This window comes from Gigantopelta aegis, chromosome 6 (genome assembly GCF_016097555.1).
Source record: "Gigantopelta aegis isolate Gae_Host chromosome 6, Gae_host_genome, whole genome shotgun sequence".
Lineage (NCBI taxonomy): Eukaryota > Metazoa > Mollusca > Gastropoda > Neomphalida > Peltospiridae > Gigantopelta > Gigantopelta aegis.
This window is the reverse complement of record NC_054704.1, coordinates 45,332,450-45,360,081: the sequence shown is the minus strand read 5'-3', so window position 1 is coordinate 45,360,081 and position 27,632 is coordinate 45,332,450. Positions and strand designations below refer to the sequence as shown.

Below are 27,632 nucleotides of genomic sequence, written 5' to 3'. Positions count from 1 at the left end.
ACTGGCGATGCCAGAACATGGATCCATGGTGGGCGTGCCTGAACCGTTTTAGATAGGGGCACGAGAAAATAGTTCCGATTCCGATAACATTCTATATAATGAATACTTTGTTCACAACACTGGTAGACCCACGTCATCTAATAATTATTGAGTTGCTTCCCCTTCTTACTCAAGCAGACACTTCTGCAATAACGCACACCTTATTGTATCTTTCTGTATATATATATATACACATGTATATGAATGTTTTGAAAATACTTCAACTTAGATGTGTTGGTCATATTTACCAGGGTCTCTTAAATTGGAAACTTTGTACCAAATATGTTTGAGGACCATATATATATATATATATATATATATATATATATATATATATATATATATATATATATATATACACATCTGTGTATGCAATAAAACATAGTTTTGTGCAGTCTTTGTCTTGATACTTTTATTTACAAACATACAATTTTACAGATGACATATGATATATAATTGGGTTTTTTTTACAAGATCACGACTTTGACTCCTCACTACTGCTAAGAACTCGGTGACTTGAACCAAATATTTGTGAGAAAAGCACCATATCACCATCTTAAATTACGGCCCGACTACATTAATGTGCCCCTATGGCACATTCTTCTGTGTCATAAACTCTGACATCACCAAACGTCCTAAGCCGATAGTTCAGTCCTAATGTGATGAATACTTCCTCATTGAAGACATAGAAAATCCTTTTCCATGAGATTTATTTCAGCACTAAAATACCAAAGCAAATCTTTGTGATTTATACACCTGATTTCAAGCATGTGCATCCTGAATGCAGATGTTCTCAGAGAAAGACTTAAGGAATCTTGATTTTAGTAGTTTCCATAATGTTTCAACCTACAAGAACAAAAACAATTAGTCATCTATACATTGTTATTATGTCATATTTAAGTAGTTGACCATATTATGCTGATAAAAAAATTGGCAAAGTTCATTGAAAGTGTAATTGTTTGTGTATTTAACAATAAGAAACAATGTTATAACACAAGGAAGGGAGATTGTAGATTAAACAATACAAGTCAGTTAAAAGATTTCACAAAGAGCTATTTAACACACAACAGCTATATATGTTTCATTTTGTTTTGTTTTGTTAAACAAAAAAGTTAAAATATAATTTGCCAAACTGATCACTTCTAAAAACTTTCATTCCAGCTTAAAACACTGTGAAACCAAACTAACTACCAGTATATCATTATTTAACATTGCCAACATGACCAATTAAACTTTCACGATAATGGCTAACCAATTAAACTTATACAATAATGGCTAGAAATTTGAAAAATGTCTGCCCACTTGTTTTGGAATCTCTAAAACAATTTAGGTATGCTGCAAGTAATCCAAACAATCTTAGTAACTTGCCAAGACATTTTTTTTAAATTATATAAAGGTGAGCAGAGGTGATTTTTACTAGCATGCAGAGTTCTAAATTAGATTGTAGTTTTGTAATACCTGTACAGGAGAGCATGTCCTTTGTTGTTTCCTACTGCCAGGTATCCACTATTTAAGGAAAAGTCGAGACATTTCGGAACTTGAATTTTGCGGTTGGTCTGGTCAGGAAAATTGGAAAATACTTTACAAGATGGTAAATGAACCTGAAAAAAAAAAAAATAATAATAAAAAAAAAAATGTAGACCAAAGTGAAATGATCTGAGATGGATTTTTTTTTTTTTTTCAATGAAAATCTGAATGTCTTAAGACAACCAACAGAAAAAATAATAATACATCAGCCATTGGGTGGCTAAGAAAGGTAACTAACAATTAAAAGATTAGCTGCATTAATTACATTTATAATATAAAAAGTAACTAAGATGAAGCTTGTTACTGTTTTAAGTAATATACCCTCATAACTACCTTTAGGTTAATGCACATTTAATAAGATTATGTGTATGAATCTTAAATTTTTATCATTTCTAAAATACTCCACAGTGCATATATTGTAAGAGAAAAAATATTCAAGTCTATATAAATTTGAAGTAAAACTAATAAATTTACAATCTACATCATGTTAACCCTGCACCACTAAAAAAACTTGCAAGACCTGCATTTTCAGTTTTAAGGAAAACCATACAGCTTTAAACATTCTGCATATTTGCCACACGTGAACTTTTGAAATCTTATGACTGATTCTTTAGATACCTAGTCCACTTTTGACATTTTTCATTTTGCTTGAGATAACCAAAAGAAAAACACCTATGCAAAATTTAAAAATTATCAGATGTGAAATCTTGCACAGACAAGGACAATATTACATCTTTCCAGCTTCTTCTAAGAAGACAAAGGAAGGAAGGAAATGTTTTGGAAGGAAATGTTTTATTTAACGATGCACTCAACACATTTTATTTATGATTATATGGATATTGAGATAGGAAACCTGCTGTTGCCACGTTATGGGCTACGCTTTTCGATTAGCAGCAAGGGATCTTTTATATGCACCATCCCACAGACAGGATAACACATACCACAGCCTTTGATATACCAGTTGTGGTGCACTGGCTGGAACAAGAAATAGCCCGATGGGCCCACCAACGGAGATCGATCCCAGACCAACTGCACATCAAGCGAGTGCTTTACCACTGGGCTACATCCCACCCCTGTAAGAAGACATGCACTATTAAAACAAGACAAACAAAGAGTGGAACTTACAAGTTTGACAGCCAACTCTGCATCAGAGGCTAATCCCAGAATTTCTGAAGAAGAGTTGAACATGGAACACCTGACTGACGTGGTGAGATTCCCAACAGATCGTTCAGGCTTCGGGTGATTGTTGGTCACACAGTTTGCACTGTCGTAAATGTTAACAATACCACTGAATGACCTGCAATGAAAAACTAAGTAAGAAAGCCTGGTACTATTGAAATAAGAAATACATGCTTCACAGCAGAAAGGATATTGGCATAACCACTTAAAAAAGAGGCCTCGGAAAACAGTTTTGAATTTCTCATCTCTGATGCATATCTAGTACTGCATAATCCGGTTTCCAGCAATGCATTAAGTTTACGACATCATTTACAGGGTTGTAATGGGTTAATCAAGTGAGTTGTGAGAAATGTTTGCTTAATCAATAAATACAGTATCAACCAAATGTAAATTTTTTAGAGGCTGGTATAATAATTCAGTATTTTTCTCAGTAGAAATCAATAAGTTGTCATTTTGTACATGTTGCTTGTTTTATAATAATGACCACATTGAGTATGTTTTCAAATGTAAATACAATTCATTATATTTAGCTTTCTTTGCGGCATAATTATGTTTATTACACACCAGTGTAAGATTTTATTCATGTCATAACAATTACTCAATATCTAACTAGTGTAATATTGGCGGCATTATTTTTTAATTCGAATGACGTCACTTTGCATTCTCCCTGCGACAAATAAACTGGGTGCATGACATGTCCTTTTTCCGAACAATGTCAATTCAATTCAATTTATTGCATAATGCCAAACAAACTGGTGTCAGCAAACAGATAATGCCCCCCCCCCCAAAACAAAAAACAAAACAAAACAACAATTAATAATACCGTATATTGCCGTGTATTAGCCAACCTCTTAGTTTGACCCTAAATATCAGGTATAAAAATCATTGGCCTCGTGTATAAGCCGAAGTCATCTTTTATCCAGTTGTACATTGTATTGATTTCAATAATACTGTCAACAAATAGACTTGTGCTTTTCTTTTTCATTATATTTTCTTCCCCTTTAATTATTACAGACACGGTAATCATTATAGTAATGCTAACTAACGTCTTCCATGCCGTGCAAAACTAATTTAGCACTGATAAATCATAACAAGAAAATAAACAATTCAAGCTGTAACAACATATCACTGCATATAAGTAATTTAATTATTCACTGGACAGCAAATAATAAACTCATTAAAGCATGTTTAATCCGTGTTTTCCCCCACTCAGAAAGAAACAGTTCTGTAGTCCATGGTTGTTGTTTACACAAAATCGTGTGATCCAATCAAATAAGAGCTTACAAAATGATACAGACAGAGGTGTCAAACAAAGATGGCGGAACACGTTTTTACCACTGAAATGACAATAAAACAAGTAATGTTTATTATCATTCATCAAACTAGTAATGCATTAAAGAACAAAAAACTACAAAATACTGCATGATGGGGTGTTTTATTTATACTGTGCACAAATTATTGTTACATAAGCTGTGAAAGGCTGTAAGGGTCTGATCAAAAGTTGTAAGTCGGGGTCGGGAGTGTTTTCGTGCAGAATTTTATGAACCAATTTGTTGCCTCCATGTATAAGCCGACTCTCTTCTTTTGGAAAGTATTTCTAGACTTCAAAAGTTGGCTAATACACAGCAATATACGGTACTAACAATATTAATGTACAGGCCAAATGGAGAAAATTTGAAAACATGAGTGCATAATTTCTGTTGAAAATTTTTTGTTCAGAGATTATTAACATATCTAACCGTGTTTGTACAAACTACTATAATTTTAAAGTGTACCATTATGAAATATGGCCATGAATTGAAATTGTGATAAGATAGCCTGTTATATTTGGGCCTATTGTGTACGAAGCCAAAACGATGTCATCGACCTGCTACTCTTTGTTTTTACAGCCCTATAGTATGCATAAAACGTCAGCGCCACATCTAGTCAATCACGCTCACTCAATCGTTGCTGGTCCGATCAACAATACAGTCATTATTGTGAATTTCAAAACCTCTTCAACTAACAATTAATGCAAGCCTCGCACCAAAATCCAAACTGGACATTGATGACGTCTCATTGCTCACTCTGACGTCGTTTATGTTTTCATGTGACATAGATCACTTGCTAACCCAATTCATAAACAAATAGCCTGTAGTAGGTCTCGACATCTGCTTACTTCTGTGATGCGGCTTGTTTGCAGTTGGTTTGTAATAAATAAAATACTAAACTAGCTTGCCTGTCATACCATTTTTATGAAACTTGTGAACAGTGTTGATATATGGACTCGCTTTCGCTCGTCAGATACCAAAACTGTTCACTCATTTCATAAAAATGGTATGACAGGCAACCTTGTTTAATATTCTATATGTATTTTCATAAATTAACAGCAGAAAAACTAGTGAATGTTACTCAAATGTTCAGAATATTGTAATATTTGGTAATAAATAAATGCAGCATTGAAATGCCATAGTTTGTTTTGTGTATGTGTACTTACCCACAGGAGATGTACTGGTTGTTGGGTGACACGGCTATTGTGGTTCCACGGAAACACCCATCATCATAGAACTTGTGCACACAGTCAAGAGTCTTCATATCCCAAACATAAACACATCCTTCATCTAAAACAGAATACATCTACTATATGGCTAAACATACTTGTTATAAACTTACGACACTAAGAACCACAAGGAATGTAATTTCAATTATTAATAATTGCTTATTTGAAATGCACATACCTATACTCTTTATCTTTGGGTGCAACTGCTAGAAACACTTCAGTTACATGTAGTGTATATAATTATGAACACAGAACCCCTTACTGATATCCAACTGATATAGGTGGTGTTGAGTGCCAACTTCGCTACAGAGTACTGTTATGGTTATCTCCCCTAACATAATTATACTGCCATCATGTCTGTTACCAGATTGGCTAACTGGTGTTTTATAACAGATGAAAAAACATTTCTTGACTAATAAAATTTGGCAATAAATAATTTTTCAAAAAATCTATAAAACCTGGTTAAAACAAAATTATTTCTAGACTGAGCCTTGAAACTAGTATTAAAAACCGAATGTTTTGAACTCAATGTGTCAAAAGTGAACAATCCCTGAATTCATAACCCCCTGACATTATATGCTTACCATTGTTACAAAACTTAACAAAATATTGAACAGAATATTTATTCATTACTGTTTAAAATTCATAAGTATTCACACATAAATCCCACCACCCATATACTATAAGCATGGAATCTCTTCAATTTACCTCCAAAGGAATACATTTTTGAACCATCACTGTTAAAAGCTATACTCATCACATTTCCATTCATTTTCAATGTCTGGATCCATTCTTTGGACTAAAAACAAAACAAAATGGAAAACATATTTTGCAGTACAGAAATTAAACTACGAAAACGAACACAATGCAAAACAATATTTTTATTATAGTATAGTATGGTCTCTAACTCTTTCCTCCCATTCTCGACTGCAGTCGAGACGTGACAGGTCTTCGTAAACACAGCTGCCAACATTCACAGGAGTTATCTATCTTGATTCTGTGAATGCTAGAACATAGTAGAATGACAATCGAACATGTCAAGTGTATATTGTTGACTGGTATTTGTATTTAAGTTGTTATCGCAATATCGAAAAGAAAACAAAAAATGGTTTAAATTTGTGTAAATGTTATTGATGACGTAACGTAACGTGCACATGGGTTTTGATTTCTCGCTATTTGTATAATTATTTCTTTTAAAACATTTTGGACATTATTATTTAATGAGAACTGAAGATTTGTTAAGGATGTATTCACCGCAAATAACTTAGACTTAGAAGTAGATGATGGATGGATTACTTGTCGTGGATTGAAAGTGAAAATAAACTGTCATAAACAATGATTTCATGGATCGTGATCGTAGGGTTTTAAGAAAATATTTTTAAAAAATATTAATAAGTTCTTCTGCAAATTTTATTTTGGTAATTAGACTCACTAATATGTCCTCTAAACTATGACACCCGTCAAAATAGTGTTAAATTAATTCGGTTTTTTTCACAATTTGAGGTTGAATAACATAGATTCAAAATTACATATTTCACGTTGGAAAGCTGGGTGGATAAAAGCTAAAGAAGACAAAACAATTTGTAAAACTTAATTAACTGAACTCAAACTTAATTATTTCTTTGAATATACTGCAATTAAGTGGTGTTTCAATGTTTTACGCCAACTGAAACAAGTCTGTGCAAAGAGGAGTTCATTCTGACTGGTTACACATTAATTAAATAATGCTGACATTAAATCAAAGTCCTGTACACTCAGCAGACATAAGAAATTAAATCAGATGATGCAGTTCTCAATCAGACCAAACAGCTAACTGTTCAGATGAAATATGATTCAATAAAATACTTAAAAGTTAAAACATACCTTTGCACTTAGGATGTGAATGCAGCCATATGTGCCAAGGAATACTAGGAACTGCCCATCAGGTGATACCTTAAACTGTGCCATGCTATCTCCCTCCAGACCTACAGAAAATAACATGCAGAGTTCAGACACTTTTTTTATCATCCAAATCACATGACTTCCCACAACCTCCATAGATACATGTATTTTCCATGACCTTTTTGAGGAGCTTCAAAAATGTTTCTCAAATCATCAACATAATCAGATAATACTACAATGTTGTGATGTGAATTGCCAACATTTGTTTGTGTTATTTTAAATACCCCCAAAATAGTATAATTATCAACTGATTATAACCTGTCATGACTTGCCATGACTCAACTTAACACTTCATGACGTTTCAGACACCATATGGATGATGATATACATTCTATGAAACTATGACTTTATCACATAATATACTGAACAAAATAAGAAACTTCCACTAACTTTGCTTGAACATAACTTGATGAAAACAAACCGGGGGAATAATTGTTATATATGAGTTTAAAGAGTGTTCCATGATGCATCGTTTGGTGCAAAAATCATGGCCATAGGTTAACAGAAACTGGGAGAAATTTTGACCAAGTTTGGTAGGGGTTAAAAAAAACCCCACCCACTTAATAACGGGTATGACCACCTCTTGAATTGACCACTGCAGTGCATCGCAGGCGCATAAAATTGACTAAAGTGTTTATTTCTGCCTGTGGTTTATTGTTCCATTCCTGAATGAGTGCTTGACGAAATTCATTGACGTTAGCAGGTGGGTTGGGACGACACCTCAATCGTCTGTCCAGACTATCCCAGACATGCTCGATGGGGTTGAGATCAGGACTTTTAGCGGGCCAGTCATCAATGAAATCGATGTTATTTGTCCTAAGAAAATTTACAGTGTCTCTAGCTGTATGAGAGGTAGCATTATCATGCTGAAAAATCGAGATGTTGGCGTTATGGAACAGAGGAATGACGTGATGAGCGAGAATGTCATCGCGGTAACGTTGAGCATTTAAATTGCCATCAATGACGACTAGTGGTGAACGATAACCATGGGCAATGGCTGCCCAGACCATGACACAACCCCCACCCCCTAAATGATCTCGTTCAATAACACAACAGTCAGCATAGCGTTCATTTCTCCTACGGTAGACATGCACCCTGCCATCACCACGTTGTAAAGAAAATCTGGATTCATCCGAAAAAAGAACGGTATTCCAGCGTCACCGTATCCAACGATTTAGACGATGACGTTGCGTTAAAACTGCTGTTAAAAATTCAAAGTTAATGCCTTCACTCACAGAACTGTATGAACCAAATTTTAACATGGTAAAAATAACAATGGGAGATAACTCAAAGGCAAGGGTACATCAGTGCTTTGCATGGCTAGCTCTGGCACTTGCCAAATTCGCCAACTGTGAATTTTGAAAGCAGTTGGCGAATTTTATTTTAGTTTGGTGAAATAATTTCATGTAATAATTGACATTTTTTAGAAAATAACTGACAATTTCTGCAATTTGGCGAATTGTTTTGCTCACCCAGTGCTAGCCCTGCTTTGGATAATAAAAAAAAAACATACAGTGTGACATGATTTTCAAACACCACCCTGTCCACTGCCAAATTAGCAAATTGTTCATTTTGATACAAAGTGGCTACAATCTTGAGTCTAAGTTAATAACACTTTCTTTAAATTAACAACTTTTTAATAATTTTTTAAGGAAATAATCTGGAAACTGGCTAAAACAAAATTTATTCCAATGTATACCTTGGATTTTAAAATAATTTTTGAACCATGGACCAATAATAATTACATTATTAATAACATACAAATACAAAATTCTAAATTATATTTTAAAATATGACCAAATAAAGCAAAAACCTTTGATTTGGGGGATATTGATGATTTTTCCAGCAATCATATCATAGCAGAAGAACGTCCTCAACCATGATCCAAGAACTACTTCTTGACCAGAGTTGCTGAAGTGAGCTGTAGAAATGGGGAAGTCATCAAAGAACACACCTTGGATTTTAGGATTTGTTTTACCATCGACCTGTGTGAAACAAAATCAGTAAAACATAATAAAAAAATTGTTTAGAACCTCACAGCATAAAATAACAAAAAGATAAAAACACTAAACATTATTACCAGAGACAGACAGAGAGAGAGAGAGAGAGAGAGAGAGAGAGAGAGAGAGAGAGAGAGAGAGAGAGAGAGAGAGAGAGAGAGAGTGAGTTAGAGAGTTAGGCCACCTATTTTTTATTAAATGGTTTACAGATTTTTTTCCACAAAATATATGTAGGTGGTCGAAATAAAAATAAATATAAAAGTTTTGGATCCATTTTTGTATTATGTTTTTCTGACCAATATTTTTCTGTCGGAGAAAAAAAAAAAAATGCACACACACACACACACACACGTTGCAAATGGATTTTGTGGTTGCATGTACTTTCTCATTTACTACCATTCCGCTTCCCGGGTTTTACAGTATTTATATCTCGTTTAAATAACTAATGTGGATATATTCATGTTATTTCAAAACAATTACACTAATAAATATATAATCGGGGCGAATTGACTCACTTTTGGGGCGAAACGACTCCGTACGAATAAGATTTTAGAACGAACCAACCCTGGGTGAACGGGTCTAAGGGCGAAACAACACAGGGTTCGAAATGGTTTTAGGGTGAAATGACCCGGATTCAACAGAAATTGGTCTGCACATGTCGTAATTTTACTGCTTTGGCATTCAGGCATATAAATACTGTATTATACATAGATGCTTATTGATTTATACTTTTGATATGTATTCATGATGTTGAATTAGTTAATACAGACATACTACGATAAACTGTTCAATTCTGCTACTTGAAATTCTGATTTCGACATATAGCCACTTTCCGCAAGTATCAATAACAACAACAAGATGGTGGCCATGCACCTGTGCACCCGCACAGTACACGGCAAAGTCAAAACGCAACGTACTTCTGAATAAATAATTTAACAAAGACAGAATATGATTTGACAAGTATAATTTTGGGAAAAATACCCTTGAATTACTTTTTTTTTTTTTTTTTTTTGGTCAGAAAGGTGGTAAAAAAAATGTAAAAATGTAGGTTTGCATTTTTATTTTTCCAGAGGGACTTTTTAATGAACTTCGGCGGATCCGTAAACCTATTAATCAAAAACGACTGGCCTTAGGGGCGAAAGCAAGTTGCTGCCATTTAGAGCCATTTAACTGAAATACTGCCAGATATTTTATTGTTATTTATATTATATATTTTCCTATGAGCAGGACAGTGTATTCCATGGCCTTTAGTGTAATCATGTGGCACTGGTTAACTGCAATACAGTGCAATAAAGCTAGAATCAAATCAAATCATAATACACACAGAACACTTACTTGAAAAAGATTCAAACACCGATCCATGCCTGCTGTTAAAATAACTTGAGCCGTCGGGTGAAACTCCACTGAGGTCAGTTTACCCTTGAAGGAAAAATAGTAACATAATAACATCCCAATATGAGCCTAGCTTTAAATATAACGTTAAAAAGTTCAAAGTTAAAGTTTTGTATTGTTTAATGACACATCTAGAGCACCTTCATTTATTAATCATTGGCTATTGGATGATGAACACATGGTCATTCTGACACTGCAAAACCCAATATATTTTTCCATTAGCAGCAATGGATCTTTTATATGCACCTTCCCACAGGCAGGACAACACATACATGTACCATGGCATTTGATATACCAGTTGTGGGGCAATGGTTATAGTTTAAAAGACAAATGTACAGTTAGTGGAATGTATTTTTTAAAAATAGATACAAGTATATTTGTGTTACAAATAAAAACCCTTATTTGTGAAAGCAATATTTAGATATATCCCCTAAATATTACAGACCATCAACCCTACTCTGTAGGCCTACCTTCGTTGGGCACTCCGTGTTAGCGTTTGTACAATCTTTGATCTGAATGCGCCCATTCTGCAGACTCGATGGATTGGAGAGGTAGTCTCCCGTTCTGCGGAGTACATCTTCTACATCACTGTCCTCTACAAACAAACACAGTCACAAACTTACACGTGTATGTAATGACACCACTGCTATGCAAACATCAGCTTGAATTCTGTAATTATGTGTTACTGGCTAATTTAGGAAACTTGGAAATTGAAGACATCTTTACAGATTCCAAATTCTGTTGGGAGGACTCGGCACTTTTGCCAGGGCTAGCTCTGCCACTTGCCAAATTTTATTTTAATTTGTCGGAAAAAAATTGTGTGATAATTGATATTTTGTTGGGAAATAGCTAGGTTTTGCTTCTCTGTGTTTTTTTTAGATACTTTGGCGAAATTTTCTGATCACCCAGAGCTATCCCTGTTTTGCCAAGTATATTTTGGGGATATCCCACAAATACACGGTGGAGGCACATGCAATTAGCTCCCGTTAATTAACCAGTAGAAGTATGTGTGACACAGCTAAACTTAAATTACTCTATTGTTTGCTGTATTACATATATATATATATATATATATATGAATAGAAAATCCTTCTATGTTGCACCTCTCCTCTAAAGTAGCAAGGGGGCTTGAGATAATATATTTTATAAAAAGAAAAAGTCAGAAGCCTCCTTTACATATCTGCGCTATTGACTCAGTTGACAATGAAACACTTCTACTTTAAAAAGAGACATTCTGGATGTGTAATTTGGGAACAATTTTCAAGGGACTTAATTCCAGAAAGGATTTCAATTCCTCTCACACTTATGAAAAGTAATTTGGACTGAAACAGAATACATGCATAAACTGTTTGTTTTAAAGTGAATTTTATTATCATTATAGTTTTACCCCCACCCCCCACCCCTTTCATTCATTTAATTAGCTTTAATTTATTTTATTTTATTTTATTTATATCATTTATTTTGTTCTGATTTATTCTCTCATTTATTCATTTATATTTGTTAATTAATTCACTCATATTACCTATTCACCCACCGACCCCACCCCCTTTTGTATCACTATTATTTTACCTTTGTTAATTTTACAAGACCTTTAATCTCTTACCAGCAGTTTACTCTGCAGTTTTTACTGAGTTGTACTCACTCCTACATTCTCAGCTTCATAGCTTGTTTTTAGAGGTTGTTTACCTCGCATTAGGTTTATTTCATTTATTCAATTCATGTTTTCATGCACGATGGTTTGATTTCTTTTAGCTTAGTTTTAAAGTAAGTTTCTTTTTATGTTTTAAGATTATTTTATTAAATTTTAATTTTAATAAATATATTATTATTAGCTGAGCTAGCTCAGTAATTATTTTTATCTAAAGTTACGTTATATTTAGGCCTAATATTAGTAAGATGTTTTATTTTATTTTACACATATACTCAAGTAACTTTTCGTCTTTATTACTTGTAAATTATCCGGGTAATTCCTTTTATGTATTCAGATTGTTTTTGCTATTGGTTTATCCATTTATGCATTCATTCGTTCATTATTATTTTGTTCATTATTTTGTTTTATTTACCTTTAATTATTATTTTAATCCCCCTACCCACACTTCGTTTTACCTCAGTCATAGTGTTACCACACTTTTAATCTTTGACCAGTAGTTTGTTCTGCAACTTTTATCTTAATTTTAGTTACAGCTTTAACTCATTTTTTGCTAGTGGTTTTATGTGCGTATTTTTATTTTTGTCAACAGATTTCCCTGATGAAGCCTGAACAGGCGAAAATTTGAATTAAAGAGGGATATATGACTTTTAAAGGAGGCTTCTGACTTCTTTTTTTTTGAAAAAATATATATAGTTATCTTCTTTTTTTAATATAGTTATCTTCTTTTTTTAATATAAAATAAAACGCATCCACTTTGATGATGATGAACCACGCTGCTGCTACATATGCTACTGCTAACAATAAACCAACAAGGAAATCTTTTAAATGCTCTTGATGATAGCAGTAGGGCACAGTATTTCACAAGAGCAGTCTTTCCGTTCCCATATCAGTTACCAAATTTAAAATCATGAAAACTGCAAAACATTATGTGGTGAACAAAACTGTTATGTGCTAAAATTAAAGACCCAAAATACACTGAAGCATTCAATTCAGTGTGTTTCTTTTTTGACTGCTATCATACTCAGCAGATCCAGACTCAGCTTTCACGTGTTTCGGGGCTTAAACTCTGCACACAGTTCTAGACTGATTTTAGGGCATTTGATATGTGTACATAGCACATCAAAATGCATGTACAGTAAAACCTGTCTAAACCAGGGATGAGAATGACAATTTGTATTTTCAGCTGAAATTAGCCTGGGTTCAGGGTTTTTTACAATTGCAAGGCAAAAATCTGCATCAGGAGACACATACATCACAGAATTACAGAATAAAACAGTCGAAAATGGTGGTTGTTTATGCACATAATGGCCTAGAACTGTAAGGACTACGTTGATTGGTCTCAATATCTCATACGTCTCAATTTTAGTCAATCACAGTGGTCGTAGTAAACAGTACTAAACACATACACACAAAGCTAGTTTTGTTTTATTGTTGTATACACACAGTGCGTCGAAATAAACATGGCGGCCGCTATATTACGATAGCAGCTGCACAATGACCTCACCTTTAACTGATATTTCCACAGAGTGCAAGGCATATACCTATATATTCTAACCCAACCCCCCCCCCCCCCCCCCCCCCCCCCCCCCCCAAATTTTCTCAACGAATTTACACGTTTCACAAGATCGACCCTGGGGGTCCAAAATCCGCGGAAATTTGCGAATCCGCAGAAAATTCTCATCCCTGCTAAACCATGCCCTGAACAAACAGGAATTCTGTCAAAATCAGCCAAATTTTATGGTTCCAAATTCTCAAACACAACACTCTAAACACAGGATCCTATCTAAATCAGATAAATATTAGGTCCCTAGCATAATCCGGTTCAGACAGGTTTTGCTGTAGGCCTACTATCATTTAAAAATAAGTTGGATTTAACATGTAACTTTAAACAAAAAAGTTGAATATAAAAATTGTACAAGCGTAACTCACCAGTTTTGCAAATGTAATTCACATAACCAAACAATCAGTTACTTAGTTAACACACACATGAACCAGCTTTCTGTTGCCAACTATTGGAAAAACTGTCCCTTGAATAAAGTCCACAACAATCCTTTGATTAACTAGCTGTGGGGAACTGGTTGGGACGAGGAAAAAACATTCACTGCATAATGCACAATTGATCCTACAACCCATCACACATCAGGCAATCGCAATCTATACTAACAGATGCATGACATGAGAACACATAGATAATATTATACGTGATCTATGTCAGTTTACTTACCATCATCAGAATTAGATTTTTTATATCCTAGCTGGGCCCAGTCCGGTATGGATACAACCTTCTTAAACCTGGAATATTTAAGAAATAAATAGATTAAAGTTCAAAGAATACTGAAGGCATCTAGCACTGAGAATCAAAACAGAATTGGTCCGAGTCATGTTTACTGGTTTCTTCCTGTAGCATCAGGGCTTTTGTGAAGCCCAGCTAAGTCACATATTAGTGACAAAAACAGTGAGGTCAGCTTTATATCAGACATTAAACAAATTCAGCTTAAGTTGACTGAAATAATATCAATAATACTGATTTCTTCTTGTAACTTTTATCAGGACTTTTGTGAAACCCAGCTACATCGTAAGTCACATATTAGTGACAAAAACATTAGTGAGGTCAGCTTTATATCAGACATTAAAGGTAGGGTCAACTCCCAACAAGAGCCTTATGTGTTGGAAAGATGCATACCCTGACCACCAACACATACTGACACTTTAACAAATGAAAAACGCGTAGTAATTTTAGAATTAATAAAAAAACATGATTATTCCTGCTAACTGGGGGCAGCCATTTTGTTTCGTTTTTGTGACGTTCGGTGGTATAGCTTGGGGCGAAGTGACGTCAGCTCAGGTCAAACTTCTCTACTATGCACAGTGTAAACAAATGCTCTAATTTACGACAAGTCGCTTTGCTTTCATTAACCTGACTTGTAAAACAACATAAATGACTTGAAAGTATAATAAACTATTTAGCTAAATATATTTCAATTTACATCAATATAACGAAATGGAGTTACAGGTTTTTTTTCTTTTAAAAAATCCAAAGAAAAAATGCATATTATTAGGCCTACTGGTAGGATACATTCGAGCAAAAACGACCACTCACGATACCCAAGTGATACTTTTCTTTTCTTTGGGATGACGTAATTGGTCAGTTTTGTGATTTTAGATGGGAAAGTCTACTTAATCAAGGGTTTTACAGAATTACTTACAGTAATAAAGCTGGTAAAGTCCATTACGATTTAAGGTTATCTATCACACAATACTCTGTGATCTTAATATAAGAGGCACGTCTTTTTAGTGTGTCTAGACACAGTGTCTAGGGACCGTCTAAATATACATCTGCCAATCAAGAACCACAGGTACAGGCCACGGAAAGAAAAGAAAAGACCAATTAACCAAAAAAACACTCTGACTATTATTTCAGTACGTTGGTTAATTTATATACAAAATATAATACAGTTATTTCAACACTTTGACAATGGTGGTTTATTTTGTACTGAAAAATAAACCACATATACACGTTGCTGTTACTGGGATGATAATTATTACAGAACATTGCGATGCATCCGCAAAAATCAGGTATGTTTTGTTTATTCAGTTCGAAGACTAATTCCTGACGTGACACGTTAGGTATTACATAACCACCAGCTCGCCAGAGGGTGTATTCACTGGGATGGTACAAAATGGCTGCGCCCGTTATATATAATAGCCGTCACATTTAACCGTTTTATTAATTAACTATACGATTATCGGTGTTCTCTCTGCTCCATTTAAGCAGGGCGGCCTGCCCTGCTATTGCATTTTGCCGCCCTCCTTTATTTTTCTGCGCCCTTCTTTATTTTCCAGCACCTATCTCTGCTATTTCCAAATGCACACATTTTTCCACACATAAAAAAACCCACAACGATCAGTCTGCACACTGGACATCAAAGGAAACAAGTTGTGTTGTGTACGAAAAAGCAAGTGACGAAACATTTACGACAGTTACCGTAACGTAATTTAATAGTATTTTTAACGGCCTCCGTTTTATCCCATACCTGTATTCATTTGTATGTTTAATACAAACAATAAAAGTTATATTTTATTTGAGCAATGAAAACATTTAAAAATATTTATGGATTCGGCAATCTCCGACTGAAAAACCCCCACCTTATTTGGTGCCAAATTTGTCAGGTGCTCAGAACGGTCACTCTATCTTTTGTTTCCACTAACTGTCGTCTGATATTTTGTCCTCAGTTACAGATATAATTGATTGTAACTGACGATTTTTACTTTCTGTCATTTCTGTCATTCTGTTTATTCAGCAGTTCTTATAACATATTGTAAACTTTTCATTTTGAGGGGATATCACCGCTTATAAAATCAACGGAAGTGGTAGTGTTTAGCATTAAAATCATTCATCTTGGATGCCAAATAATATATATATACCGCCACTACAAAAATTAAACTTCATTTTATCAGTTGGCGATAATATTTTATCACAGCGATCGATTCATTCGATGAAGATGGGAATAACAAAAAATGTTTTCGACATTAGGGGATCACACAAACGTCTTTTTCGTTTTTCGTATATCTTGAAATCTTTATTAAAATAATAATATTAAAACTTTGATCGGTTCAGCAAAACCAGAACTGCCAGTCAGACTGATAACATCTTTGGTTCAATTAAAAGATGAGTCTACTTGTATTTCGTATAAACTTTTTGTAATCAAAATAAGGAGTATGTCTTTCCACAGAGTCTATCAACACACAACAACATGGTAACCACCAAGCTCTCCACCCCCAACCCCCCCCTTTTTTTTTTTTTTGAAGGGTGTGGTGCTGCGCGGCCGGCCCTCCTTTAATTTTCACCCAGCGAGAACACTGGATTATACTTGTTGATATTAAGCAATAATGTCAGGGCTCGAAATGCAGTGTTAGTACATGCACCGGTGCATGCAATCTAATTAAAATTAGCTCCACTATTACATATGGATCTAAAGACAGCCAGTTGGAGCTCATGTCCACCAATCAAAACCTTACTTGCAGAATCCTGCCAGTGATTTAAAAATAATTTGAAAACATTCCGAATTATCCTGAGGGTATACGACATGTTTCGTGTGAATTACGAATGCCTTAAAACATGTTTTATTTTATAAAATAAATAATTTGTAATGTAAAACTGAAGACTGATTTAGTTTTTTAAAATTTTATAAATAAATAAATAATTTTTAATGTAAAATTGAAGACTGATAACCCACCCCGTACGTATTGGTATGGTTCGCTGTACTGCGGCCACTAAAATAGACTCGCCCGATATTTTTAGAATTTGTATGCTCCCAAATAACGTTATAAAAGGCGAAGTGTGTTTGGTCAATATTTAAATTATTATTTACAGACGAAATGTTACCTGGACATTGGGGACTACGCAGTGTTGTTAGTTTTAAATCACTGGCAGGATTCTGCAAGTAAGGTTTTGATTGGTGGACATGAGCTCCAACTGGCTGTCTTTAGATCCACATGTAATAGTGGAGCTAATTTTAATTAGATTGCGGTGCATGCTGATTTTTGCGTGTGCATGTAACTTTTAAAACTGGGTGCACGCGGTGCATGCTAATATTTTTCAAGTACTGTGTATTGCGTATATATACTAGTATCCTGTTGTCTACCACATTCACTCAAGTTGTTGAATTTTGTGGGCGCATCCATTTTGTATCCCATAATCCTACTTACAACAATGGCGCCCTTTCGGTCATTTCCGTGAAATATATTTGCGAAAATTGCCGGCAATATCTCGGTTATATCTGTGAACGGTATTAGGGAAGGTGGCCAAGACCAACTTTGGGGTATCCACGCGCATAACACAGTTGTTGTCGTCACTGACAAATTGAACTCCGCCAGATCTGTGATCAATACAAAGTACCGTAACTGCCTTGAACATTTTCGACCTCAGATATGGGCACTTGATCAGATGATTGCGAACGTGCAGGTGCGTTACTCGCATAGTTGACTTGAAGTGAGCCAGTGATTATTTCAATCGCAACTTCTCGTCGAATTCCGTAGGCTAATTTATATTATACCAACAGATCTTATCGAGTTAAAAAAGTTGATAACTTGCTTAATACAAAACACAAATATTCGTACATTTTTGTAATAGGCTTATTATAGATTTCTGTAAGGCGTTTACGTTGGATGAAATTTTCAAATTTGATCAAGAATCAGTAATAAACACAGTTGTATAACGTTCCGGTACTGTTACTAAATAAATATAGGTATTGCCGAATAATTCTGAATAGTTTCGTAAAAAACCCAAAATGAAGTTGCCTTATTTTTGGTGCATGCAGTATTTTAATGGTGCATGTAACTTTTTTCAGCAATGCACCTGGTGCATGTAGATTTTTTTTTTCATTTCTAGCTCTGAATGTGCATTATGTATCATTGAATATGCACACCAGTCCAAAAGCCTTGCTTTAGCATTCCTTTAAACAAATTAAGCTTAAGTTGGCTGAAATAATACTTTTAATATATTTTGACATTATGCAGCTACAGACAATTAAATCAGGGGTTCTAGAATGTTTTTTAAATTCACTTGCCATTGGGCCAGTGGATTTGAAAATTCACTGGCCATGGTAATAAAGTTATATCAATGGGTATATTGATGTCATGGATGGGTCAGAGATTACTGGTGGCCAACTGTTTGTTAGTGAAATATTGTATGTGATTGCAAATCGAAAGAAGTGACTTGTAGATGTTTATTTTGTTTTTGTATGATCGTAGGACATAGCGTTGTAGATTTTTTTATTTTTTTTACCACTTGCCATCGGGATTGTACAAAATAACTTTTACTGTCCCGAATCCAAAAAACACTGGCCTCGGGCATTGGGCCACCGTATTCTAGAAGGCCTGATTAAATGTAGTAGAAAACTGCAGCAGTATGTATGCTATCTAACTAGTTTGTTTAATGACACTACTAGAGCACTATATTGTTTTATTACTGGGCTATGTCCCGCCCTACAATCTAACCACTTTTGTTTGTTACTTAAACATACAGTTTAACCAATAGCATGTAACCATATATGTAGTTCTACATGTATATTCTGTTAATCACAACAACAACAAAATTTTAAAACGATTTTCGGAACAGCCTTTTGTACATGCAGGTCATTCTACATTTATCATCTTGAAATTTTAGCGTTTTGTATGGCCTCGCTAAATTCACTAATATTTTATGCTCGTTAACATTTTCTGATTTACAGCTCGTACTTTATGCATATACATGTAAATCTATTGTTTCATATGAATAATTCAGTTTACAGGGTGATTTCCAATATTTAAAAATGTACAATACATTGCTGTTGACACCACAGTCTGTTTTTCATGCTTTTAATTAAACTCCTCAGTAAATATAGCTGATCACTTTAAAATATAAATATCACACTTCATACAATATAGCTAAAACACAACGGTTGATATACATGTAGCATCCACTTACCGCCCCTCCAATCTGTTTATGTACGTCTTTTGTGTTGTAGTCTCGCCATGCTTTAAGACAGTAGACCGGTCCCCTCCAGTCATCAAAATACTGTAAATAAAAAATATAAAAATATTATGAAAGCAGGGTTCTGCATAGAAAAAAAAAAAAAAAAATAGGAAAAATAAAATATCAAAATGTAAAATTTATGACTGAAATTTAATACTTATGACAAGTAGTGATACTAGAATTCTTTATGTGATGAATATCACACTGTAATTTAATGAACCGAGTACATGAATGTGCCTCAGTATTTAAAACATTACTAAACATAGTCTTATAGAGTTTAAAGCCATCCCATTGGTCCAGCCATAACAACATGAGTTTGTTCATGTCTTGATTAAAATAAAAATGAGGTCACCAGGACACGTCATACATGTATCTGATGACATCCATTTATTTTGGTACTTTTTATTATTGAGTGTCATAGTTCAATAATCAACATAAAATATGATTTGGGTGGGTGGGGGGGGGGGGGGGGGGGGGGGGGGGGGATGAGTGTGGTAATAATAAGTACATGTATGTTTCAAGTTTAATTATAATGAGTCTGTTATTTCCTTTAAAATTCATCAGCGTTTGAATAACACACAAAAAAAACCCACATGGCAAACTTTTATGTGAATGGCCTCACAGTTTGTGTACAACCAGTCTTGGTTGTGTAGTGGTTATACTGTTGGACTTAAAGCTGGTAGGTATTGGGTTCGCATCCTTGTACCAGCTCCCATCCAGAAAAGTTTTTTAATGACTCAGTGGGTACATATAAAAGCACTACACCAACTTCTCCTTCACTAACTACTAACAACAAACTCCCGTGTCCTGGACTGACAACTCGGGTGTCTGCCCAGGACAGCATGCTTGAACCTTAATAGCTGTTGTTTAAAATGGGTTAAATTATTTAATTTATTGTTAAAGAAATATTCAGTCTTCACCACGAGAGGTGAGTGATCACTCTCACTCGTCTGAACACTCACCTGGACAGTTTTAAGAGCTGCAAATTGATCAGCTTGTAAGAAATTTTATTACAAATTTCATGTCATTGCTCGCCTTGTATCATTTAAGGAATGATCTCCAGGCCGCCTTCATTTTACTCATGGCAAAGACTGAATATTCCTTTCCTTCAATAAACAAAAACATTGATGGCAAAACTCACTTAGACTCATCATCTTCATCCTCCCATGCCGGCTTTCGTTCCTCTTCCAGACATGGAATTTTCTTTTTTATCTTTTTCTATAAAAAGATAAAATATTATTTATATGTAATAATGTGTTCTTTCTCTAGTGAGTAACTAGCAAATTAACAGTCAGAGAGTTTGACACATGTATCCACTAGCCGTTGCACCAGACTATTTTGTTATCTTGGCTAGTGGAAATTATCAACTGTATTATTATAACACATAGGGCATTACCCAAAGCTTCTGTAAGGGCTAGTGACTTTCCCAGACATGTGTCAACACAGCAGCCATGAACATTTGTTACTATGTTCCAGCAACCAATTTGTTTAATAATCAGAAATAGTTTTTGGTGAATAGAAAAATCTCACCATATTCAGTGAAACCTGTCTAAACCAGATCCTGAAACATACCGAAATCCTGTCAAAATCATTCAAATTTTATGGTCTCAAAGTTTCGCTTACTTAAACCATGTATTAAAATTCTGATAAAACTGGAACCTGTCCAGTTTGGAAACCGGATTGATTTTTTGTAATTATTTTGTATTTATGTTTTAATGTCCGTTCATAAATAAGAAAGATACATAACAAAATTGGGATGTAGCAACATTATCATCACCCAGTCCTCGTCGCTCCAACGGTCACATTCATTTGGCAATTCTCGGACATGCTTGTTTATGTCAGGAGAAATAACTGTGTTACTAGTGGTATTCTAACATGAGACCCTCTAAACACTGCATGCTGTCTACCCTCTAAACACTGCATGCTGTCTAAACTGGATAAATACTAGATCTCCTACGTGATCCGGTTTACACAGGTTTCACTGTAAACTTCAAAAACCCAGTTATTTTCTAACACAATAGTAATTACATACATGTATCACCTGAAATTATTAGTGCCAGAAGTTTGTTTTACTACAGCACATTGATATATTAATCATCAGCTATTGGATGTCAAACAATTCAAAATTCTGATATACTGTCTTAGAGGGTGTATACTACCAAATCAAATCCCATAGACGACAATAGTAACATATGTGGCTAAAACTCCTACCTGCAACGCATCAATCAACATAAATGCCACGGATATAAATACTACCACCCCTCACACTTAAAGTGAATCAGAAAAAATTGGGGGTCAAGCTGCTTGTTTGTGAGATAACGGGTAGCGTTCTACGACTACCCTAGTTCCGCACAAAATTTGAGTACTTTTTTTTTTACAGGTACCCCATACATGTTTCAAGTACAAGGCTACTTGACACATTGGTACTAGATGAAATAAAATTGCATATGTTTTTTTACCCAGATGAAACTATTATTTTTTACAACCAACACACTCACATTTATAACCAATCACAGGACTTGTGGTGTTCACTTATCTATCAAAAGTTGGGTGCACCTCGAACTTTGACCCAGCCGGAAGTTATTTGGTTATTTTCCCATTAGTAGCAGCCAAGGGATCTTTTATATGCACCATCCCACAAGCAGTATTGCGAATACCACAGCCTTTAACACACCAGTCATGATGCACTGGCTGGAACGAGAAATAGTTCAATGGGCCCACTGATTGGGATCGATCCTAGATCGACCACACATCAGACGAGCACTTTACCACTGAGCTAAGTCCTGCCCCCGTTCACGTACCGGTACATATCATCTCCATAGAAACCACTATCACAATATACTGTAAATCATGAAATTAATGCGAGCAAGTAATTAATGCGAAAAATGCAGCGAACACATTGACACAATAATAACGTGACGCATTTTGTTTAGTCTCATTCCCAATACAAAAGATGTGCAGGATTTTACTGTAATACTTCTAAATAAAATAAAACTTTTATAATATAAAGATGAAACAAAATACAAAACCAATTTTTATTAAACGTCTTTTTGTGAATACTTCAAGAATCTTTCTTTCATTTCGATGTTGCCATTCTATTTTCACTTTCCTGGAATATCATAGCAGTTATATAATACAGTGATGTTCCAAATGTTTTGTTTTTAAAAGCTCATTTTGCAATGTGAGTATTTTTCAAATTTTCTTACACTTCTGGATTACTGTATACATTTAAACTGTTTTGAACATTTGTAAAATTATAATCAACAAATTTTATTACTAAATATATTCCTTTAAAAATGAAACAGTAGAAAATTATATAACCGTAACCAACAATCCGTGCGTATTTCTTCAAACCATTTGGCTCGATTCTATACATGGCATTTAATTTAGACTGGTAGCAAGTTGTCACTGTTGCAATATATCGCATTTGTTAACGTCTATTCTTGTGCTGTGCATCAAGTGTATAAAATCAGTCTAAAACATTTGTTAGAATAATAAGTCTGTGTTCGCGTGAAATATTGTGCCCTGTAATAGCGACCCGTTTACCTTTTATTCCTACTGGTGGATTAATTAGAAGCAATCACCACACAAAAGTGCGAGGCATACCCTTAACAATAAGGTGTAGTTATACTAATTACACTACTTTAAGTAATTAGGGCTTCCTGGTCAACCCACCATGCGATTAGCTTCAGATTATGTAGCAGCTGTGAAAACAACTACTGACTTCTTTTAACATGAAAGATGAAGCCCAAACAATATAATAACAACACAACTGTGTTTTTTATATGATGTGGACTTTTACCCGACGCATTAATAAAAATACACATTTTTGTTCACTCATGTACGGATGCAATAATATCATGACGTATTAATTACATGATTTACAGTAAATACTTTTTGCACCTGCTTGGAAGTGTCTCCCAATTTGTCTACCAGTTCTTCACTGTTTCCAAAAACAATTCCTTTGAGAAGCTGTTCAACACGGTCTTCTTTCTCAGTGTGGCCGAGTATCTTCTTCTTGTGTTTGTGTTTCTGAGATTCCCTCTTATTAACGATAACACCTTTTGTTTGTTCTGTTTTCCGTTTTAATGACCTGCGCAACATTGTCTGGAAAAGTAACAAAATAGACAGAATTATTATCTGATTAAACTGCATGTACTTAGATTTGGAATTGGTTAGAGACCAAATGATAGGAAAACTAATAATTTCATGCAGATTGTTAATTTAATCAGGTTTTTCATTCATCCAAAAGTATTGAGAGTCCATGGACTTAGTGATTTCCCTAGAAATTTGGCAAGGCATGGTAGACCAAACACTTTTGGGGCATTTTCACCATTTTCGGGGCACTTGTTTTTCATTAAAAATACACCAAAATTAATTGAAATAAACATTAATGTAATTTATGTGCTTGCTTTAATAAATGAATGGCAAAAGATATAAAAGGCATATTTTATTAATTAATAATACCTCTTTGGGTGTTTTATAAAGGCAATTTTTGAATTAATTTGTGAAAAAGGCTTGTTTAATCTCAGGGCAGCATGGTGCTGATTAAGGCAAGATGGTGCTAGACTATTGAGGCATGGTGCTGCACCATGCTAAAACAAGCTAGGGAAAACACTACCCCTTGACTCATAACTAAAAAATATTGTCATAGTCCATTAAAAATTTTGATTTCCACATTTGATGATGAATTTATATACGCAATACAGTATGTCATGTGATTTGTATAACAATTGATATGGCAAAAATAATTTCAATTTTTTTCAAATACAAATTATATCAAATAAGTTGATACATATAATTTTATTGTTAACAAGGATGGAAATGTTTTATTTAACGACACACTCAACACATTTTATTTACGGTTATATGGCGTCAGACATATGGTTACGGACCACACAGATATTGAGAGAGGAAACCTGCTGTCGCCACTTCAGGGGCAACTCTTTTTGATTAGCAGCAAGGGATCTTTTATATGCACCATCCTACAGACAGGATAGCACATACCATGGCCTTTGATATACCAGTCGTGGTGCACTGGCTGGAGCATGAAATAGTCCAATGAGCCCATCAACAGGGATCAATCCCAGACTGACCGCACATGAAGTGAATGCTTCACCACTGACCTATGTCCAGCCCCTAATTGTTAACAACCACCCACCTAAAAATAAATTAATTTATTTGTGGAAAGTAACCATGGGTAATGAGCATGATGTTTTGGGGAATATTGTCATATATATATATATATAATATATGTCTGATATGTACTTTTGTTGTAGGTTTTATTTTCAATTAATGCACCACTCCCTAAACACTGCGGTCCATACCAGGCCCTTTGTAAATGTTGCAAAACTTCTCTGTAAAAATCCTGCATCCACCCTGGTATGGATACTACAAAATGACTATGGTACAAAGTGACTATGATTGCATGTAAATGGTGCTCAAAATTATCATTAACCGTTACGCAAAATTATATTTGCAAGAGCAACACGTAAACCAAACGACCGTTCTCACAATTTTCAGAGGCCTGCATAGCCCTCGAGAGGAAACCCGTTACATTTTTCCATATATGATATAGCAAGGGGTCTTTTATATGCACAACCCCACAGACAGGATGTAACATATTATGGCCTTTGATAATAGTAATATTTTTAACAAGACAAAACAAAAAAGTACTAAAATAATTCTGGGACAATAGTGTAGCGTTTATGGGCTAAAAGTGAGGTCATGGGCGGTTTATAAATAGCAGGGTCAATGATCTACATCTACTGAAAATGGTCCTTGAAAGCTTAGGTGCGCCGATACACCGGACAGCACTGTAATATATATGTTGTAATATATGTCTTCTAGTAGCCCGAGTACTCTGACTGTAAGAGAGCTAGACGGACATTTGGACATAAACACGCTCTCATTACAGTCAGAGACCAACCTATGTCTTTTTTTGGCAATTCCTGACTACCAAACGGTAGGCAACGAGTCCCGCTCTAATACCACAACAATCCTATGTTTGACGTCAAATACCTTTACATCAATCATTTTCGAGTTAAGTGATACAAAAAAATCCACATATTAATCACTAATACACTTACTACAGAAAGAAACTCGACAGCACCCACATTCAGCTACGCTTCGTGACACTCCGTCGCAACAATTGCAAAGCTCGGCGATCTATTTCGAGACGTAGACCACGTGATCGCGCACTGGGCGATTCCGCCTTGTGCAGCAGTTACAGGGGCTGTCTCATATCAAGCGAAGTTACAACATGGAAGAGTTGGCTAATGCCGTTTTGGATGAATTTGGATTTCATTACGTCATTAAACCAAAACAATTACACATTATTGATTCCATTTTGAATTTGAAGGATACATTTGGGGTGTTATCGACAGAATACGGCAAAAGTATGTGCTACGTACTGCCTCCTCTTATGAGATGACCCCTGTAACTGCTGCACAAGGCGGAATCGCCCAAGTCTCGAAATAGATCGCCGAGCTTTGCAATTGTTGCGAAGGAGTGTCACGAAGCGTAGCTGAATGTGGGTGCTGTCGGGTTTCTTTCTGTAGTAAGTGTATTAGTGATTAATATGTGGATTTTTTTGTATCACTTAACTCGAAAATGATTGATGTAAAGGTATTTGACGTCAAACATAGGATTGTTGTGGTATTAGAGCGGGACTCGTTGCCTACTGTTTGGTAGTCAGGAATTGCCAAAAAAAGACATAGGTTGGTCTCTGACTGTAATGAGAGCGTGTTTATGTCCAAATGTCCGTCTAGCTCTCTTACAGTCAGAGTACTCGGGCTAGTCTTCTAGCAAGTCTAATATGTATGATAACTTCGCCTAACGATGAAAATAAGTCCTGGCGAAATCGCCCGGTGCGACTTCACCAAGGCGAGATCGACACGGGGCTAGATCGACATACTTCCTTATCATCATACTTATGTTCCATCTCAAATTTAACTACAACCATAAAAAATGGCATAATCAATCTGGCATGATAAAGTTCATAAAATTAAACCATAATAAATCACACAAATAAACTGTGATATAGAAAGCCTATGTCAAATGTTATAAGAAAAGTGAACAATAGAAGTATAATACAAAAGCATAAAATGTTTGATTTGTCTTACTAAAATATCAAAGTATTTTAACGTAAAACTTTGTCGATGAAAACCCACATGTATACCGGAAGTTTACAAAATATCTTTACCGTAAAGTAGACTGTCGTAAATATTGAGATTCGGAATTTGTCGGTCAATTCCGAGATCGTTCCGGAGTGACTCTCGATAGATTCGACGAATGATCAGACTGACAGTCGGAGGTTGGGGTCATAGTTCCAATGTACTGAATCAATTCCTATTGGTGATAAAGAAAACGTTTACTAATAACACTGATATAATAAGCAGCGTATTAACACACCCAGGCAGTACACCAAAAAAAAGAAGAAAAAAGAAACAAATATTGGCACCGCAAATTTACTCTATTGGAAAGAAAATGGGGATGGGTGGTTGGAGGGGGAAGCACAGGTACCCCCAAACAGAAATCACAAGTACTAATACTATAGTTAGATATATAAAAGAATATGAAATAAAATAGCATACAATTATTGCCCCCCCCCCCCCCCCGCCAATTTTTTTTTTTAATAATAATAATAATAACAATATTACTATTATTATTATTATTATTATTATCATTGATATTAATAATAATAATAAGAAGAAAGACAATAAACACTGGCTGTAACATTTATTAAAAGTTGGGTGCACCTCGATATTTGACCCAGGCGGATGTTATTTCATTGGATTAGCACTATTTATAACGACACTTCAGCCTATTTCGGACTACAACTATTTG

At 34.9% G+C, this 27,632-nt stretch overlaps 1 protein-coding gene across 2 annotated transcripts; it reads right to left on the bottom strand.

Annotated features, from left to right (window-relative positions):
- Positions 1 to 436: 436 nt before the first annotated feature.
- Positions 437 to 26,979, bottom strand: LOC121375988 (U3 small nucleolar RNA-associated protein 18 homolog). Of its 2 annotated transcripts, XM_041503737.1 has the most exons (14): positions 26,909 to 26,979; positions 23,688 to 23,891; positions 20,926 to 21,002; positions 19,737 to 19,826; positions 14,493 to 14,560; positions 11,088 to 11,212; positions 10,561 to 10,644; positions 9,039 to 9,210; positions 7,148 to 7,248; positions 5,993 to 6,083; positions 5,222 to 5,345; positions 2,692 to 2,863; positions 1,498 to 1,640; positions 437 to 885 (listed from the first exon to the last, which is right to left on the bottom strand). In XM_041503737.1, exons 2-14 carry the CDS (start codon positions 23,886 to 23,888, stop codon positions 861 to 863), a joined length of 1,473 nt encoding a protein of 490 aa, XP_041359671.1. In that variant the 5' UTR covers positions 23,889 to 23,891; positions 26,909 to 26,979; the 3' UTR covers positions 437 to 860. The 2 variants fall into 2 exon arrangements, with proteins under 2 accessions (XP_041359671.1, XP_041359672.1); XM_041503738.1 differs by lacking the exons at positions 437 to 885; positions 1,498 to 1,640; positions 2,692 to 2,863 and adding an exon at positions 2,870 to 4,082.
- Between the last annotated feature and the right edge of the window lie 653 nt (positions 26,980 to 27,632).